This window comes from Nelusetta ayraudi, unplaced genomic scaffold (genome assembly GCF_046127955.1).
Source record: "Nelusetta ayraudi isolate G7.1 ecotype Tasmania unplaced genomic scaffold, CSIRO-AGI_Nayr_v1 ptg000173l, whole genome shotgun sequence".
In the NCBI taxonomy this organism is placed as follows: Eukaryota; Metazoa; Chordata; class Actinopteri; order Tetraodontiformes; family Monacanthidae; genus Nelusetta; species Nelusetta ayraudi.
The window spans coordinates 100,762-121,284 of record NW_027466222.1 but is presented as its reverse complement, the minus strand read 5'-3'; the positions used below and the strand labels follow the sequence as shown (position 1 = coordinate 121,284).

Genomic DNA, 20,523 nt, shown 5'->3' with positions numbered 1-20,523 from the left:
GTCATAGCAACTCATTCCGGCTATTCTTTGCTGCAACTATGGCACATTTAAATTTAGCCAGAAGAACTGGGGTAATTTTGGATAACCGCAGAAAAAATTAATGACAGCTTAATTTACCTTTTTCAAAACAAAAGGCACTCAGTCCAGACATGGCAAATATGTCACACTCTTAAAAGTTGCACAAGTCCAACCTTCACCACCACCTTTGCCCTGCGATTTCTCTCTCTCTCACACACACACACACACACACACACACACACACACACACACACACACACACACACACACATGATGCACAGAGTACATAGTACTTGTTGATGTACCCAGGGTACATCAACAAGAGGAAGAATGGAAGTCCTCAGTATGGCATAACATATCTTGCAATTTCCATTAACTGTATGTTTTGAAAAGCCAATTTTAAGAAACAAAACATACAATGAAACAGCTCCTCTTAAGTTGAGTCTCTAGTACAAATATTTTAAACCTACCTACCACTGAATGTAGAGCAGTGTTAGTTTTTATATCGAAATGTCCTGGCCCATTCTGTAATCAAATGTGTGATATGTACTCCCGTTAACCTCAAACATGAGGGGACAAGGGATTTTACAAGATGATCAGCCATTGCAAGGGTGGATGCGTGACAAAGATGACTTGAGAGGGAAATATGGCCCCTGTAAATTTCAATAAAGACTGCAAAAACAACAAACATCACTTTGTAACCATATAGTTACAAATAATTTACGTAAACAACAAATGTTTCCTTAAATCATTTGAGGTTTTATTTCTTCCAGTTAATCAGTGCAGAACTTAACCAAATTCATATAGAGCATTATTTAGCTTAGCAGCAACAGCTTGTCTTATAAATGATCACATTAATACAACAGACAGGTTGTCTATCTGCTTTTTCTGCCTAGAATTTGCAGCAAATTGCAGCAAACAGTGATAAAGGCTGTAATCTTACTGGCCTTTGGGTGAAAGAGTAATAGTCAATTAGCCTATTTCTAGTGCCTTCTCAATACAAAGGTCATCACAGGCCAATGCAAATGGATATGGACTCAGCTATCCACTTTTCTCTCTCCTGCTGTCACCTATTAATTACTTAAAGTGCAAGCACTGGGACTCAATGAGTGTCCTCAGTGGTGAGTTTAAGGCAGCCAGGGGTGTGCAGTTCACCTTTTGGTTTACACTACAGTGTGAACTCCAAAAAGTGTCTATTCATTTGCTGTGCAATACTGGCCCACAGTGTGCTCTTGTTTTGTTGTCTGCACAAGGTTAAGCTGCAGTTCTGTTTTCAATCTGCAGTGATTTCACAACAAACTTTGAGTCATTTTTGCGCTTTGGGCGTTTCAAAACTGAACTGAAATTTGAGATTTCAACATTAGGACACGAAAGACGATCTGCCTTACAGTGGTTGACGATGCACCCAAACCTGTTTTCTGATGCGCAACCTGCCACAACCCTACTTAGTTCAAAGTCCGTTTGGTGAGGTTTCAAGTGGGGCGTGACGTTTCTGTTTCTCCAGCCTTGTAACTTCATGTCACAGCCCAGACTGAGACATCCTCACAGGGACATCCACCAGGAGACTTTCAGCCATGGGTTTCCTCCGGAGGCAAAGGTTTTTGTTATTGCTTTCAGTTCTCTTTGTACAAGTTGCAGCAGGACCGCAAGGTAAGTAAACAAATATCTGGGTCACTGTTGTATGAAACCATTTTTGATTGAAAAGATTTCATCGTTATTTACACCTCAACATCAATCTAAGGGTCAGAAGTGTATTCACTGTTAATCTTAAAATGCAACTGCCTGTATTGTAACAGTTACAACATGTGACATTTACAAGTTTGTATATTATTTTGACAGCATTGCAAATTTTACTGAGCACTAGCAAAAGTCCACACACATAAATGCATGTTTTGTCTTGGCCAAGCCAATCGCAAGGCAGTCCGTGCACCTTACAGTATTATAATCATTATTATTACTAGATGCTGTCGCAAGACCTTTTAGAACTTTCACAGAATTCCTTATTTTTGCCATCACCTGTCTTCTGAGTTGATAGTTTAAAAAAAACTCCTCATAGCCTGTTATCACCAAAGGTCTGTTTATGATATCTGTATAAAATGAGACAATAGTGTACTAGGAGAAAAGTTGTTTTCAAATTCCCTCTTTCATCCAGGAGTAAGACAGTTGAGAAGAACATGAGTGAAAGTTATAAAAGGAAGTAAAAAGAGGAATTAATAGATGCTGATGACATAAAGTTTATGAAGGCATTGTTGAATTTCAAAGTAAAGTCCCTACATATTCATAGAGTACTCTATTTGCTAATGCATGCTAAAAGAAGGCAAGGTGAGGGAAATATTTGAAGTAAGCATTTGTAGACCACATTTCAGGCACAACTCAAAATGCTTTACATTAAAAGACCAGAAGAGTGTTTCCACAGATGCATTCGACACTAACAAACCAAGTTACTATTATACTGACTGAGTCTTGATATACTGACAGAACCTGAAGTCCACACCAAGCTCGGCAGCCTCAAAGGTCTGTATGCAAACGTGGAGGGGAAGAGGAGCGGCGCCCATGCATACCTTGGTGTTCCATTTGCCAAGCCGCCAGTGGGCCCTCTGAGACTGGTTGCACCTCAGCCTGTGGAAGCATGGGGAGGAGTGAGGGACGCTACTAAGCAGCCGCCCATGTAAGGTCTCCCTGTTGATAACACATGTACAAAGATCAGATCAAACACCTGCTGATGAAGTTTGTCTCTCTTGTTCCAGGTGTGTTCAAAATAAAGAAGTGGTGGCGATGCTGTTGGAAGCATTTGATTTTAAAATGATCGACATCCCAGACATATCAGAAGATTGCCTTTACCTCAACATTTACACTCCTGCAAACATAGCTCCCAATGCCAAACTTCCTGTGAGAACCCTTTGCTTCTATTAAGACTCAGTTATGCCCAACTTAGGACAGTCTTCCCTCAGTCAAAATTCAATGGCTGAATGTCAGTTCAAAAGAGGCACATTTATAGAAGGGCACAGCTTTCGTCACTGCTCTGAGTTCAAGCCCATGACACTGTGCTGTTGTCAGGCAGGAAACTAAACCACGAGGCATTCTGCATGTGAAGATGAGACAAAGCCAGGGTTTAGGCTAACATTAGAAATAGATCTAATAATACAAAATTGATCTAATTCCATAGGAGCTGAGGCAAATAAATTGTCAAATAAAAAGTAAACACATCTAATGAATCATAAACTTTTGTAGAACTAATGATCTTGCTTCACATGCCATCAGTGACGATGTGAAGTAGACTGTCATTAAAAAGAAGAGCTAAGTTTGTTTGTTTGTTTGTTTGTTTGTTTGTCTTTTTTTGTCTCACAGGTCATGTTCTGGATTCATGGCGGAGGATTTGCTCTTGGCTCAGCTTCAATGACTGATGCCTCCGCTCTGGCTGCTTACCAGGACGTGGTTGTAGTTGTGATCCAGTACCGTCTAGGAGTTCTGGGTTTTGTGAGGTAAAAGGCTGTTGTCCAGATCATATAACATCAACATCACTTTTTGATACTTAAGTTTGGTTTTTATGTTGTATACTTACACTAGTGTTGATGCGTTTGTTTCTTTAAAGCACTGGTGATGAGCACCTGCCAGGCAACTATGCTCTGCTGGACCAGGTTCAGGCCCTCAGATGGACCCAGGAACACATTCATAACTTTGGAGGAGACCCAAACTCAGTCACCATTTTTGGGGAGTCTGCTGGTGGCGTGAGCGTAAACCTCTTGGTAACAATCACTCAAAAGACAAAACCCCTGAGTTGATTCCAGACAGGCTTTCCTCCTGACGAACGGCTTTTTCACTCTCGCTGAAATCACCAGCTCCTGTCGCCACTGGCTAAAGGCCTGTTCCACCGTGCCATTGCAGAGAGCGGAACAGCTCTGATGGATGCGCTCATTATAGGCACCCCACTACACACAGCACAGGTCATTCAGCAGTGTTTATTTTGTTCTGTCATATTTCCTTAACACTTACCTTAAAAATGTCACTTACTTTTTAAAACTGTCATCAGATATTAGCGAACCGATCTGGCTGTAGCGCGGAGAGCACAAAGGAGATTGCAGATTGCATGAAGAAAGTAGATTTTGATACTCTTGTGTCATTTGCGAAGGTGAGATAAACTGAGAAACAAGATTCAAAATGTAAGTACTATTTGATTAATGTGTTTTTTCTTTGCATTTTTTTGTTGTTGTTGTCTTCCACTTTTAACTACACCACAGGATGGCACTATACAGTACCCGATGAGCATTGATGGACACTTCCTGGAAAAGCCTGTCAGCGAGCTCATCCAGAAACAGGAGTTTCTCACTGTGCCATTCATAACTGGTGTGAATAATCATGAAGGAGGCTGGATGCTTACTAATGTAAGTATAAATCAGTAAATTGAAATTCTCCAATGGACGTCATATCGTTCTCTATTTTATAACTCCAACTGCGTCTCCCCATAGCACTTTGGTGGACCAAACTGGACAGAGGGAGTAGATCAGCAGCAATTTGTGCAAATTATGTCCTTCTTCTATCCTGGTGTAAGTCAAACACTGCCAGATGTGTCGTCTTGACTTTGTTTCATCAAGGTTTTCAAATGTCTATGACAAAATATGTTCTTTGTTTTTAGCCTGAGAAAGGGCTCTTCAGAGATTTGGTGACAGATGCGTACACTGGAAATGGAGAAGACCGGAAAAAAAACAGAGATGGGTTGACTGAGCTACTTGGCGATACGCTTTTTGTCTTTCCAGCCATTAAAACTGTCAACGCCCACAGAGGTAGATCATTTATATGACATTTGGGAATCCAAAATTAGGAGCATTGTTTAATCTCTGTTTCCAATGTGTTTACTACCAGATGCAGGTGCACCTGTGTATCTATACGAGTTCCAACACATTCCATCAGTCATGCATGAGAAGAGGCCAAGTTTTGTAAAGAGTGACCATGGAGATGAACTGTTTTCAGTGTTTGGGATATGCTTCACATCTCAGCAGGCCAAATTGAACAGTAGGCATTTTGCATCACACCCAACACCGCCAAAAAGTACAGCAGAACATTCAGTATTGTCTTGAAGCAGATTGTTGTTATTACAGCTGCATGCAGTGAAGAAGACAAACAGATGGGCAAAACCATCATGAGCTACTGGGGGAACTTTGCAAGGACAGGGTAAAAACCAAACTCATTATAGGTGTTGTACACACAAGGTTGAGTATGATGTGCAATTTAAGATTGCAAAATGTCTTTACTTAGGTCTCCTAATGGACAAGGTCTTGTGCATTGGCCAAAGTATGGTGCAGGGGAGGAATACCTCGAGATCCAAGCAAAGGAGCAGGTTGTTCGTCGGCAACTGATGAGAGACCGATTCATTGCCTTCACTGAGACCTTCCCTGAGAAGAATGAGCAGCACAGTGAGTTGTTGGCCCCTCTATTCACTTTGCTGTAGCCTACAATTCAATCTGTCAAAACAAGGGAAATAATACTGCATTAGACCTTTTTGGACAACCAGAATTAAATGATTCCATTGGTCGTATTTTGAAATAATTTTGAGGTCTTTAGAAACGTATGCAAAGTATTATACACTTGAGGAAATCCAGAGGTGTTGTAAAAAGCACGGTCGAACAATCAGTGTAATTCCCAAGCACATTGCTGTAAGAATGACCTCTTTTAAATCTTGAAGAGAAAAAAGTAAATGTATCTCAGGCGAATATTTCTGATGCATTACTCAGGTTGTTGTCATTATTTTGCTGACCTTAATTAGGACCTGCAATAAGGAAGAATAACAATATCTTATCAGGTTTGTGTATAGTAGAGCTCTACTTATGTGCATAATATAACGGACATTTACAGGGAAAAGTGAAAGCTGAAAAGCAACTTTGTCAAAAAATTGAACAACAGGTTGCAATACAAAGACAAAACAAAACAAACAAACTCAACACAGGTCATCAGTTGGTGCGTGTAATGGCCCCTTCTCAAAACAGAGCAACACATAGGAGGATACACATTATAAGTAATGATGGAACTTAAATTAAATGGAGGTTTCAGCCTGACCTTGTCATGCTCTGGCAGAATGAAAAGAGAGATTTGTGGTGTTTCCATGACTTTTAAAGCCTGCACACACCTGCAGGCAAGCACAGGTGATCAACACAGCTGAGAGGCTGAGACCCTTTTAAAACTCAATACCATACCAAATTGGCCTGCGACGCTGTGTCACCAAGTTTTCACTAAAACTGCATGGCACTGTCCTGGCATGAAATCCAAACTCAACAAATGTTTCATTCAAATTGATGCATTTACATCATCTTGTTTCGCAGAGCAAAACAGATCAGCACCTAGTTGACAGAGAAAATTTTATTTATTTATTTACTTATTTGTTTTATTTATTTGGAACAATTAGTAGTGCAGGTGTACATATATATATATTTATATATATATATATATATATATATATATATATATATATATATATATATATATATATATATATATGTATATATATATATATATATATATATGTATATATATCTTGTAAGTACTGACATTAACAGCCAAGGAAGCATATGTGAGGCATTTGCTGCGCGAACGTATGATTTTGAGAGGAGTAATAACTCTGTTGCGTAATCTTACTGGCCTTTGGGTGAAGGTGCAATAGTGAATTGCACCTAGTTAAACATTAATTCGGTCTTGTCAAAACACTTTGCGCCAGTGTCAGTGTGGGGTGTGGTCAGTCAGTGTGTTAAAGGTTGTAAATATAACTGTTGTGATTGGACAGCGCTGGACCTGGCACGTCCCCTTAGTGTTGGTTGTTTTCCAAAACTATCACACAGGTCAGATATGTCCAAATATGAAACGCAGAGCAGGGTGTGACTTTCCCCCTGGCAAATCTTGCTCCTTGACCTCTTTCTCAGTGTAGCCAGCAGGTGTCAGCAAATTTCAATCAATCAATCAATCAATCAATCATAGCTTCAGTTCCACTAATCACCAAATAATTTCAAGTGTAACTTTTCACTTGCAAATTCAGTGTCTCTAGAAAATATGAGACACATCAGTGTATTGAAGATGGAAGGCTGGGATAAGTGACTATCACACTGACTGAGTCTTGATATCCTGACAGAACCTGAAGTCCACACAAAGCTCGGCAGCCTCAAAGGTCTGTATACAAGCGTGAAGGGGAAGAGGAGCGGCGTCCACTCTTACCTTGGTGTTCCATTTGCCAAGCCGCCAGTGGGCCCTCTGAGACTGGTTGCACCTCAGCCTGTGGAGCCATGGGGAGGAGTGAGGGACGCCACCAAGCTGCCGTCCATGTAAGGCCTCCCTGTTAATAACACACGTATAAAGATTAGATCAAACACTTGCTGATGAAGTTTGTCTTATTTTTCAGGTGTGTTCAAAATAAAGTAGAGGAGGAGGAATTCCTCAAATACTTTAGTTTCGACCTCTCTGAGCCCATCGACATATCAGAGGACTGCCTTTACCTCAACATTTACACTCCTGCAACCAGAGCTCCCAATGCCAAACTTCCTGTGAGAACCCTTTGCTGCATCCAGTCATTCTTTAAGCTGCACAGATCTAGTTGTCTTATTGGCATAAATACTTGATACTGGATTTCTAACATATAATTGTGCCTGGATATAGAAGTACAAGTGCGATACAAATTGAAGTAAAGTTTAAAATTGTAAAATAAAAACAGAACAAGTTGTTTTTTTTAAATGTTGATTTGATTCTTTGTAAAAGTTTTCACTTATTAAAAATGCATGTTTTTCATTACCATTAATCCAATGTGCTAGTAAATCTGATAAATCATTACTCTTTTATTACTGATGCTCTAGTTTCACATCGCAATGATACTGATGTTAAGCACAACATGCCATTACAACAAATAGTTGCTGCAAAAAGAAAGTTTAAACACATTTTAAGCAGAAGTTCGTATAGTATTCAAAGTTTAGTTTTTCTTCTCACGCAGGTCATGGTCTGGATTCATGGCGGAGGATTTATTCTTGGCTCAGCTTCATCGTACGATGGCTCTGCCCTGGCTGCTTACCAGGATGTGGTTGTAGTTGCGATCCAGTACCGTCTGGGACTTCTGGGTCTTCTGAGGTACATTATGCAACATGTAACATTACCTGTAACATCTGTCGTTTTTGGTCAGTGACACTCTGTCTGGCCAGCATATTTGAAAGCATTTAATATCATTTTAAAACTGATGTTCTACTCAGCACTGGTGATGAGCACCTGCCAGGCAACTTTGGTATGCTGGACCAGATTCAGGCCCTCAGATGGACCAAGGAACACATTCATAACTTTGGAGGAGACCCGAATTCAGTCACCATTTTTGGGGAGTCTGCTGGTGGCGTGAGCGTAAACCTCTTGGTAACAATCACTCAACAGACAGGCTTTAACTCAGTTAATTCCCGACAGGCTTTGACTAACGTCTTTTTCACTCTCACTCTGTTGCTGAAATCACCAGCTCCTGTCGCCACTGTCTAAAGGCCTGTTCCAGCGTGCCATTGCAGAGAGTGGAACAGCTTTAACAGATGAACTCATTGGAGGCAACCCTCTGAAATTAGCGCAGGTTAACCATCAGTGTTTATTTATTGATGTTTTGTTATACAACGATTCCCCAGTGGGGGCAATTGCATAATTACATATTGACACTGATTCCTCTTCTTTGTCCTCAGAGGCTAGCAGATCAAGCTGGCTGTAGTGTGAAGAGCACAAAGGCGATTGCTGATTGCATGAAGAAAATTGATCTCGACACAATCATATCATTGGCTCAGGTAAAGTGACCTCATAAACACAATGGGACACTGAGTTGTACCGTTTTTGATATAAATATTGTATGTACTTCTTTCCCTGTTTTCTGGCAAAATCTTTAACTGCAGGATTTAACCGTATGGTACCCAATGAACGTTGATGGACACTTCTTGAAAAAGCCGATCAATGAGCTCATTCAGAAACAAGAGTTTCTCACTGTGCCATTGATGACTGGCGTCACCGATCACGAAGCTGGCTGGATACTTCGTTCAGTAAGTGTGAATTCATAAACAGAGTGTTTGAAAAGGTTGTCTCCTTATAACTCGAACTGTGTCTTCTCATAGTTCTTTGGGGGAATTGACTGGGCAGAGGGAGTAGATCGTCAGCAGATCGTGGAACTTATGTCCAAAATCTATCCTGGTGTAAGTTAAACACTGCTTGGTGCATCATCTTGGCTCCTTTTCATCATGGTTCTCAAATGTCTCTAGAAGATGTATTCTTTGTTTGTTTGTTTTTTTAGCCTGAGAGAGCGTTGTTCAGAGACTTGATGATGGAGGAGTACATTGGAAGTGGAGAAGACCGAATAAAAAACAGAGATGGGTTGACTGAGCTACTTGGAGATAATGCTTTTGTCGTTCCAGCCATTCAAATTGCCAACAACCACAGAGGTAGTTTTGTCATTTTGTCATTTACATGACCAATTTTGAAATCCAAAATTAGGTAGCGTTGTTTAATCTCTGTATCTTATGTGTTTACTACCAGATGCCGGTGCACTTGTGTATCTGTACGAGTTCCAACACATTCCATCGTTTATGCGCGAGAGGAGGCCAAGCTTTGTAACGAGTGACCATGCAGATGAACTGTTTTCAGTGTTTGGGATGTGCTTCACAACTCAGCAGGTCAAACTAGGCGGTAGGAATTTTGCACCACACCCAACACCCCCCAAAACACAGCAGCAGTTTCAGTATTGTCTTGAACCAGATTGTTGTTTTTACAGCTGCATGCAGTGAAGAAGACAAGCAGATGAGCAAAACCATCATGAGCTACTGGGGGAACTTTGCGAGGACAGGGTAAAAACCAAACTCATGATCAGTGTTATCAACACAAGGAGTATGATGTGCAGTTTAAGACTGAAATGTGTTTTTATTCAGGTCTCCCGATGGACAAGGTCTTGTGCATTGGCCAAGGTATGGTGTAGGTGAGGAATACCTCCAGATGCAGGCCAAGGAGCAGGTTGTTCGTCGGCAACTGAAGAGAGACCGATTCATCACCATCGCTGAGACCATCCCTAAGAAAATTCAGCAGCAGAGTCAAAAGAAGCACAGTGAGCTGTAGGCTGCTAATCTGCACCACTCAACTGTGACCCTGTAAATTGAATCGCCGTCTTTACATTGTATAAAATACAGCATCAATCGAGTCTGTGGTGTTTTGTATCGTTTTATGAGATGCCTGTCGTGACATGTTGTGGAAAATAAAACACAAACATTAAACCTGAAAAAAAAAACCACTAAGCGAAAGGGTTAAGACGTTAATATTTGTTAATGTTTGTGGCTCTGCATTACAGAGCATTACTCTGCTTTTATGAAGGTGAAGAGTTTCCACTGACATCTAAGATGTGTTTGTCATAGAATGGTATTTTTGTAAAACAGCAGTTCACCTTCAGCCACCAACCATCCGATCACAGGTGCATTCAAAATGAAGAGGCAGGAAAGAAAGGTTATTTCACGGTATGTGTTTTTTTTTATTGTCATTATTACTGAGAAGAGTGCTTAAGCTGGAAAGCTCCCTGAAGTCCGATGTGAGCAGTTTCACAGGTCAAACTTAGTTGGTTTCCCATAAAATTAGGTAGGTGAGTGACATTAAAAATAGCACAAAGCAGCCTCTTTAGTAATGCAAATCATTCAAATAGCCAGGTACAGAGGGTGTGGAGGGGGGATGTTTTACAAGTACAATTCAGGAGAAAGTATTAAAAATGTATGGTTGATGCTTTTGCAGGCAAGGTTTATCGCTTTTTTTGCAGTAAATGTTAGTAAAGCTGCAGCCTGAAAGGAAAGTGCTGGCCAGTGGTATTGGATAATTCACTCTACTGCCCAGAAAAGTGCACTTGGAGTAGGAAAGCTACCGGGCACCACCAACAGGCCGCAATGAGCCCTACACGTACATGGAACTTGGTAGAAACGCGTAAAAGTCGTTTGGTGTGTAAAAAGTTGAGCTACTTTTGAACTCAGGCTTAAAATGAATTGGAAAACTACAACTCTGCAGTTACAAAGCCAGACAAGTGTAAATGTTCTGGAAGTAAAAGACCTCTGATGATGATTTAATGATATGATTTAGGTTAAATCTAGCCACTGGTTATTTTATTCATTCGCAGAGCTGCATATTCATCTAACTGGCACGTTGTCAAATTAAGCACATCGACAGCAAATGTCGTACAACAGGTCTAAGTGTATCGCTTCTATCTGGAGAAACACATGGCGATCAAAGGGCAAATGCGGGTCAGCCTGACTCGAAGATCGATGGTTTGATAAAAGTGAGTGCAAACAAAAACTGCACTGCTGCTTTACTTACTTTTCTGTTGGACAAATCAAATCAACTTGTGTCAGAACATCAGATACTTTCTTTTCTTTTTTTTAAATCCTGTTTTCACAGACAAGTGGCAAACACCTGAGACGCTACAAGGTTTTTGTCAATCCAGGTTTCGAAAGCAAACAGTAGAGATGATAAAAAGTAAAACATGTCCACATATCGGATACAAGTGTAATTTCGTTATATCTAAATAAAAATGCAGCATGCATCTTAATATGTTGGGCACTAAAATTAGTATAATACTATACGGTAGGATACATTGGACACCTTTTGGTCTTCTTCAAGCACTACCGAGTACAGACATGGTTATAGAGTCAGAGGCACATACAGTTTGCTCCGTAATATGTGGCATTAAATATCAATCCTATCCTCCTGTAGGGAACAAATGGATAAATAAATAAATAAATAAATAAGACCTGACGCCACCTGCTATCATGCCAAACCGGGAGGACTGAGGTCATACTCGGGTCAAGGTGATGATGACATGTGAACTTGGAAGGTGTATTAGTTGGGTTGAAGCATCTGGATAAGATTCTGAGGGAAAGAACTACTTGGAGCGCGGACCGTACAGGAATCGCGCATTTGTGTATGGTGGGCTATCGGTGATAGGGACGGTCAGTGGAGCTGATGAACAGAAAACGGGCGTGAGTGTGAAGAGCTGCGGGGCCGGGATGCATCAAGAGGTCCACGATTGCATGTTGCGCAGCATGGCCTCGAAGCGCTCCATGTTTGGGGCGTGAGCGTGGGCCAGCTCGTCCGTCAGGCGACTGTAAAGGCTGAAGGACTTCAACTCCAGCCAGATGAAGCCAAAGCGGTCGCGGTCAAAGAGCACGAACAGGCCTGGGGTGCGCTCGGGACTGGTGAAGCCGTGTCCTGCGATCAGACCCGTCCCATAGAAGCTGAAACAGAGGCATTTCTTTTTTTAATCACACGCAAATGACTGACGTGGACTTCACTTTGACTGATGTGATGCTCATGTTAAACCAAAACCTGACCTCCTTGATTTAAGACTAACAGCATGTCAGCATTTTGCTCATGAACTTGCAACAACATATTATATAATAATGATATAAAGTTCACGTGTCTCATCTGACTAAACTGCTCAAACGCACTGACAGCCAGTGTGCAAAATACCCGTCAATATTGGGGGGTTCTGGTGCAGCCCACTGCTGCACCAGAACATTCCTCTCCAATTCGCACGACTTACTTACTCACTTTTTGGACTTAAGGAATCCAAAGTTTGTTAGTGAACTCTGCTTTCGCTTGCATTTTTTGCATGATACACTTCACCGTCTTCAATTTCTTTTAAATTTGTTTAATTCCTGTACTGTTATGTAACTCTACATTGTTATTTATTTGTAGTTATGATTGTATGCACTGATTTTATTACTTTAATGCCCTTGTGAAGTGTCTTTGAGTTTTCTGGAAAGCGCTATACAAATAAAATGTAATATTTAACAGGGTTATCTTAGAGACATTATAGTGACCATTAGTGGCAATAATATTTAACTGGGACCCACTTTCACCCCCATGTATTTCGCACACTGGTGACGACTGACCGGCCAAGCTGGAAGAGGCCTGTGGAACTAACAAAGCCAGTGCTGTCCCCGCCCTGGTGGCAGATCTTTACCATTTCGTGCAGGTGCGAGGGTAAACCTCGTTCCGTGCTGTCACGCCCATGGGTAGGACAAACGGCTGGGCCTCAGCGGGAAGGCTGCTGGTACTGCTGGGTGCGGCCTCACACCCGTCAGAACAGGCTCCAGCCTCCGGTGGCGCCGCCTCTTCAGCCGCACTGGAACCAGCACAGGCCCCGCCGGCACCATCAGCGGCCGAGGCAAGAGAAGACTTGGCCTGCTCTTCCGCTTCTCTCTGTGCCTCCACGTGGACTCCCAGCACCAGCCGAGACAGCTCCTCGATGCTTTCCTGTTGCTCCAAGTCAGGAAGGACTATAGGCCGCCTCAAGTCAATGTCCAGAGTGAGCTGGCCTGCAGGAACGTTGGGGTCTCCCTGCACCAAAGAGCGAAAATAGAAGCTGGTGGTAGGCGTTGTTAGATGGTCACATTGACAACATTTCTCATTTAAAATAAATGAGACTTGCTGTTTTGTGGCTTTGTGCCTTTGCACACCCATAAAGTTTTCATTTTACCTCAACATATTCATCAAAACTCAAGTCCAGGAGAATAACATGAGGCTAGACTTCAACTTTGCCCTTAAACTATTGTCTTTCTTTGTTAAGGCGGCAAAGTCTTAGCATTAACTGTCCGTTCAGCTCATATTTTCAGGATGAAAAGTTAATCTGGTAAGATTGCTACTGTAAGGGGAAGGCAGAATACCAGATGTATACATCTGGGAACTTTTCATTCAAAACCTATGAGGAAAGAAAATGGGTTGAAAGATGAAAGGGGGGGCGGGGGGGCGGGGGGGGGGGTTGATGATAATAAATTTCTGTCTCTCTTGTAATTGCTTTGAAAATACAGTTTGCTAATTTTCATTTAAAAAAAAAACAACTAAAAAAACAACACTGAATAAACGGTCGCAGAAACAACAACCTGATAAGATACAGCCTTGAAGAAGAGATCTGAAATGTGAAAATGTTGCTTTCAAGAGCAATGTTTTCAAAGGGCCATGCTGGTGTGTTGGGCAGAAGCAAGAGGATATTTGCAGAACAGTAATGATTGACAGAAGAGCAGCGTTTCTGTGAAAGATCACATGTTGTCCTCTGGCTGAAATGACTCTAAACTACAAGGGCCTTGAAGCACTGTTATATTATGAGATGACACTGGCGACTTCCTTACCGTGAGCTTGGTTGCTCTGGCAGAGTTTTCATGGAAACTGAGCATGACAATCTCCAGGCCGTGGCTCCCATAAGTGCCCTTGAAGAGGCCTGGCTTCAGCAGGTCAGAGGGCATCACGGGCGGCAGGTAGATCCTCCGATAGGTCAAACAGTTGCTGTCAAGACAAAGCTGATTAAACCAAAACGTCTTTGGTTTGCACATGAACACTGACGGCAAATAATGATCTCAGGCTTTGCTTGTTCTCTGTAGCTTTAAGGTGCAATACTTGAGCAGCATGAAGGGAGAGAAGAGGATGCGTACTCATATTGACTGGTGTATATGAACTTCATCAGGATGAGCTCCTGCATGTGCTCATGGAAGATCTCCTCCAAAGTCCGACCCCACTCCTCCTCCAGCCATGTCCGGAATTCCTACAAACACACACACATAATTTAGGTTCGGAAATGACTCAACCTGTTATGAATAATGTGGAAAAGCTTCTTCATGGGAGGAACACACAAAGATTCTTTTCTAAGATGTACCACCTGCTGTTGAATGAGAGCCCAAAGTCAGGCTTACATAAGTCCAAGATGAAATGGGAGTCAGATCTGATCATTACAATTAACAAACAACTCTGGGAAGATCTTTGCCAAAATAGTTTGTTAAATATCATCAATGCCCGATATAGATTAATTAACTATAACATTTTACATCAATTATACCTCACCCCAGAAAAATTACATTCATTTAAATCTGATGTGTCAGATAGGTGCTTTAGATGTGACATTGAAGTGGGTTGCTTTTTACATTGTACTTGGTTGTGTATTAAAGTGAAACCTTTCTGGCATGATGTCTGCTCTACTTTAACCAGAATCACTGGAGTTGAAGTTCCAGTCAATCCTGAACTGTGCCTATTGGGAAACTTGGCAAATATTCGTGGCTCACTAGACAAAACGCAGCTCAAATCTCAAATCTGACTGCTCCCTTTTCATTGATAGATGGTTGCTTGAAATGAATAGTTGCATACCCCTGGAAAAAATCACATACTGCCTCAGAAAACAGTACAACACTTTTTTGAAAATATGGCAACCGTATCTGCACTATAATCATTTATCTGTTATACCAAGTGTCTAAATTGGTAATAATGTCATACACTGACCTGTTTGTATTTTATTTTATTTTATGTCATTTATTTTATTTTTTTATTTTATTTTATTTTATATCATTATTATTATTTTTTTTGGGGGGGGGGGTGGAGTGACAGGTTTCTTGATTAGTTTGTGCCTATATACTGCTGGTATATTGACTCTTACGTGTGTCAGACCTGCCACACATTTATCTTTGTGTGATAAATGTAAAAACTGAAAATAAAATAGTCCAAAAAAAAAAAAAAAAACACACACACACACACATACAGGATAACATGTTATGACACTAATTACGTAACAGGAGACTGAGAACAATGACAGTCCCGAGTCATGTGAAGCATTCTGGTAAATGTGACGAGTTAGCAGACAAGCTTTGGCTTTGACCGTCGCAGACTTTCTGCTTGTCTGAGTCCACCTACCTCCTGTCTGCCTCCTGGCATGCGGTGGTGGTCTGTCTGATTGCATTTTGTTGAGAATTCATCCTTTTTGACCGTCTAAAAATAAGGCAACATGACACACATTAAAGACTGACCTGGATTCAAAATATTCAAAGCTAAAAATGAATGAAGCGTTGTGCACAGAAGCCAGGTTACCTGTATGTCCCCTGTGTGGGGACCCTTGTGTCCATACATGCACTCCACAATGGACTTTTTGTCCTCCTTCAAGTGGATGCGGAAGAGCGGCCGCCTTCTCATTGGATCCTCCACACGGGGGTCATGAGGTGGTAAATACATCCAGCCAATGATGTAAAGCCCCTCAACCTAGGAAGAGAAGAAAAAAACACAAACTCGTACAGAAGTGACCAGAAATCCTCCTCATTTTTTATGGTCCAGGACATACGTCAGGTTAGCACAATAGAAAGGTCTACTTCCTTCTTTGGCTTCAAATGATTTACAGGACATGAAAAGCTACTCACCACCACATTGAGCAATCCACCGTAAGGCCCTATATCAGGTTGCCATAAGCCCAAAATATGTCTGTTTGGGTGAAGCACTGCAACACAAGAGCACAGTAGTGTCTGAGGCGGATGTGTTCCTGCAAGGGGTTACAACAGGCTTGGCTAAAACACACACACACACACACACACACACACACACACACACACACACACACACACACACACACACACACACACACACACACACACACACACACACACACACAAAAAGAAAAATCCACACACAAGTAAAGGGGTCATAACACCAGTTTATGCTGCATACAAAATGCATGAAATTGGCCACACTGACGTGCACACTCCTGGGTCAAACGAGTGCAAGTGCACCTTTATGCTGCTGGGTCACTCGTGCATACTTTGTGTGTAAACATTTCTAGAGTCCTTTTGCTTGCGGTCTGGGAGGACCTTCACATAGCGGCCAGAGGTCACCCGAGGGTGCGCACCTGAACGGGCCAAAACAAACATGCCCCAAGTTGGCGACAGTTGCTCCACTTTGCAGGGCCTATTTCAAGAGAACTGCTGGTAAAGGTTGTTTGCCTTCGAACGCAGTGTGCCTCTGCATGGTGGCCATACTCACGTCTAACGTAGAGGTCGTGGCTGGAGACGCCTCCCACTTCAATCTTCCTCAGGTCGTCCTTCATACCAAACTCTGTGAAGAGGGACAGAGGTTTGAAAAGAGAACAGTGAGGAGGAAAACACACATTTTGGCCATCCGTGACGTCCCAGGAAGAGAAGAGAAACCCTTTTGCCTCCTGTCGCCCGCTGAGTTGACCTGTTTGATACCTGCTGCTGATGTTTTGACCGGGTTTGAATTTGTTCAGGCGTCTCCTCTTTGCATTGAATCTCCCCTAAGCCCTCCCCTCCCTGGAGTGCACCCCCTTTTCCTTCTTTGTTTGCCTTTCGCTTCTGATCACTGCAGTGATGCATCTGTATAAAGATCACTTGGGACTTTTGCTCTGGGTCAGTCTTGCAGTTTCAGACCCGCTCTGTCTCAGTAAACGTCAACGTACAGCGGAGTACGAATACACCACCACCATGACAGCAAACTTTGAATGAGGACTTGAGATTTTTCTTCAACGACAGCAACATTGGAGCCCAGGAAGTTCCAGAAATTATAAGCAGCATGTTTATAATCATCCAACTTATTTATAACACTTGTTTAGATCTGTAAGTAACTTTAATATATAGAAATTTTTCTTTATTTCTTTTTCACTATTTGCACAGCACCAGACAAATTTCCCCAATGTGGGATAAATAAACGCATTCTTATTCTTCTCCACACATCTTGTTGCAATCAATGTCACATGCACGTTTCTAGCTAAACTACACTTTGAATTAGTCTGATCAAGTCAATTGTACTACAATGTACTGAAAAATATTACTTGATACCATTGATCTTTCTGATCTCGGTTTATTTTTTAATCAATGTTATTCTACCTTAAAGCTTCTTCTGCGTGTGTGCTGACTGTTCTGATTTCTATTGTTGGTGTTTCCTGCAGGTGAGGGGTGGGCAAACTCCTACAAACTCCTCCACCTGCCATGTCGTCCTGCTAAGATGTGCATAGAAAAACAATCGGCTGGAACAGGATAAAAACAGTTCCCAGGTTGTGTCACAGGTGGGACAAGAGTCCAGGAGGACTGCTCTGCACTTCTGAGATGACCGGCGGATGTTCGAGGAAACAGCTGATGGTAACACAGCGCCTGGCCACGGGTGACACCAATAAGTGCACTGATACACACAACGTCCTCATCTGCACGCATCAAAATCAAAGGATTAGACGAGGGATCTGCGCTAAACTTAGAGCGCAAACCTCGGCCTTTAACTTAGGAGCCCTTTGGGCTCACAAAGCAGGCAAATAAGAACTCTGAAAATCCAGCTGGCGTGCCAAGAAGGACTTCAGGGAGAAAGGCGGAGCCCACGTGCCACAGCCATGGCCTCAGGTGTGGAACAGATTATGGTGCATTGAAATAAAAAGGGTAGAACAGAGAAGTGGTACTGTCCACTGCACAGTTTGCTGGCTGGTTTTGAGGCAAACACACAGTTGGAAGATGCAGCGGCTCAAAGCTTCTCGCTACTTTGCACCTTTTTCTGCGTTTTGTATGTCTTTTCCGTCCCGTATGTCCCTCCCTCTTTCTTTGACTCATCTTTTATATCTTCTTGAGATCGTTCTTGTTTTAAAATACGGTGCAATATTGCTCAAATGCGCAATTTCATTGTAACTACTTGTAGTGCGATGACAATAAAGGCTATTCTATTCTAATAGTGTAAAACCTCCCACAAAACAAACGGTCCTAATAGCATCTTCAGCCAGGCCTTGCAGGCACTTCCCGACCAACTCACTTGGTGAGTGTTTGTCATTTTTCTATTTCCTGTCATTTGCATTTTGCTTCAGTGACTCACTGATGAAGCAGGGCAACTTGACATGACCTGTTTTTCATTTGGCAAGAGTGAAGTAAGCACATTTTTTTTAAAGGAGCATTTCTTTCACGCCTCCTGAAGCCGTGCACAGATTTCAAGGAAGCGCACATTCTGCAAACTGCGTCCTGGCAATAACACCACAGCTACTGCCTGCAAGTGTAACACTTAATTCAGTACTTTGACTACCAACAAGGCTTAATGCTGTGCGATGCATCATGCATGCTTCAATTCCCTGACAACAAGCAGCCTCGCGCGCTTACCCAAAAGTCGACCTATTAGAAAACGTGGGTGACGTGAACTTTGCGTGACATTTGTTGCCCCCCAGTGAGTCAAACCTGGAGCCGTGACGTGTGAATTGTTGAGTCCTGACTGAGTCTGTTGCCTGTTGATACTGATTAAACAAGGCTGGTCGACCACAGGTCCTCGGTGTTTATCTCAGAGAAGCGACTAAGCGCAAGTGCTTGACAGCAATTTCCCCGCCAAAGCTTCCCAATACAGAACGACACCGTTGCTGCTTTCACAAGGTATTGCAATCGAAACACAGTCTGGGTGAGGACGATATTAGTCAACGCACAGGAATTTCACCGAGCGAAACAAACAACTGAAAAAAGCATTAGACGTCCGATGACATTTACTGTAATGTAGCATTTGCAAAAATATTTTTTCTTAGTTATATTTTACTTTTATTTTTTATTATTTCTATTTATTTATTTATTTTTTTTACCTTCAATGCATCGCCTCCTCCAGATGGTTTCGGTATTGAGGATTTGCCTGAATTTCTTACAGACGAGGGCGACTTTCGGTAAGGACGTTCCGGGAAGCTCAGAGAATATTTCCACCAGGAGCTCCGGCGGTAGCTCCACCAGTGACTGCGGGTGCGGGGGTCCGACGCCGGTGCTCGCCGGCCAGTTTCTCCTGAGGACGCGATTGCTGCCATCTTCGCCCGCGTCACTCGGCCCTGCAGTGGCGACGCCGCTTTCCAGGCCTGCACCACCACCGCCGACGACGACGACGACGTCTCCGCCGCCGCGGCTCTGGCCCACGATCCGCTCCTCTCCTTCCTCGTCCATGTCAGAATCGCTGGCCTGCTCTTCCTGGTTGTGTCGCTGCTGCCTCCTCCTGCAACGCCGCGACTGGCCCACACCGCAGAGCCTGGCGCAAACAGCCATCCGGAGTCATTAAGCGGGCGACATTACATCACAACAGCACACCACACGGCTATCAGCTGCTGCAACCGGGCTGCTTTCTCTCCTCCTACCGCTGCGCTGCTGCTGCTGCGAGCATGGACAGCGAGACATTCCCTGCTCTGACGTCACGACGCCTCACGCAAACGACGCAGTAGCGCCCCCTTCCACCCTCCCCTCCTCACAATCTTTGGATTCCACTATTATTTGTGTCAAACTCTGGCCCGCGGGCCAAATTTGCTGTACAGCACATCTACTGCTAATACTACAACTCCCAGAATGCTCTGCTGGTATTTTGGCAGACTATTTATCTTAAGAGACTATAATTGACTACTGATACTGGGAATTGCCAATGTTTGTATGATGAGATGTGGAAAAATATTGGTGTTCTGTTGGTAAATATTTAATTTTGCACAAGATGTGTATTTTTTTATTTTATTTTATTTTTTGCAATGTTGGCACTCATGAAGACCTTTTGTTCAATAGTATAACAAAATAGTACCGTTCCGTGAATACCTTTACTTACAGAGAACTTTCTAAAATAATATTTGTAAGTATATACTTTTAAAAGTATTCAAACACTCACTCACGTTCACTGCTCTTTCAACAAAACGAAAGAGGATTAGGGCCACAAGGAGAGAGGAAAAAAACATAAGGAGTTTTGTTTTTTTGTTTTTTTTTTATG

At 42.4% G+C, this 20,523-nt stretch overlaps 2 protein-coding genes across 2 annotated transcripts; one reads left to right on the top strand and one right to left on the bottom strand.

Annotated features, from left to right (window-relative positions):
- The first annotated feature begins 1,392 nt into the window (after nucleotides 1–1,392).
- ces2b (carboxylesterase 2b) lies at nucleotides 1,393–10,189 on the top strand. Its single transcript, XM_076014830.1, has 25 exons — nucleotides 1,393–1,668; nucleotides 2,497–2,686; nucleotides 2,766–2,907; nucleotides 3,367–3,500; nucleotides 3,611–3,764; nucleotides 3,858–3,962; nucleotides 4,049–4,147; nucleotides 4,257–4,400; nucleotides 4,485–4,562; nucleotides 4,652–4,799; nucleotides 4,879–5,028; nucleotides 5,115–5,187; nucleotides 5,272–5,429; nucleotides 7,133–7,322; nucleotides 7,400–7,541; nucleotides 7,982–8,115; nucleotides 8,235–8,388; nucleotides 8,486–8,590; nucleotides 8,697–8,795; nucleotides 8,901–9,044; nucleotides 9,117–9,194; nucleotides 9,293–9,440; nucleotides 9,535–9,684; nucleotides 9,770–9,842; nucleotides 9,924–10,189. Exons 1-25 carry the CDS (start codon nucleotides 1,593–1,595, stop codon nucleotides 10,105–10,107), a joined length of 3,252 nt encoding a protein of 1,083 aa, XP_075870945.1. The 5' UTR covers nucleotides 1,393–1,592; the 3' UTR covers nucleotides 10,108–10,189.
- Nucleotides 9,280–19,945, bottom strand: fbxo31 (F-box protein 31). Its single transcript, XM_076014831.1, has 9 exons — nucleotides 19,379–19,945; nucleotides 16,813–16,884; nucleotides 16,197–16,273; nucleotides 15,874–16,041; nucleotides 15,700–15,774; nucleotides 14,454–14,563; nucleotides 14,154–14,307; nucleotides 12,989–13,365; nucleotides 9,280–12,257 (listed from the first exon to the last, which is right to left on the bottom strand). Exons 1-9 carry the CDS (start codon nucleotides 19,821–19,823, stop codon nucleotides 12,035–12,037), a joined length of 1,701 nt encoding a protein of 566 aa, XP_075870946.1. The 5' UTR covers nucleotides 19,824–19,945; the 3' UTR covers nucleotides 9,280–12,034.
- Nucleotides 19,946–20,523: the final 578 nt, after the last annotated feature.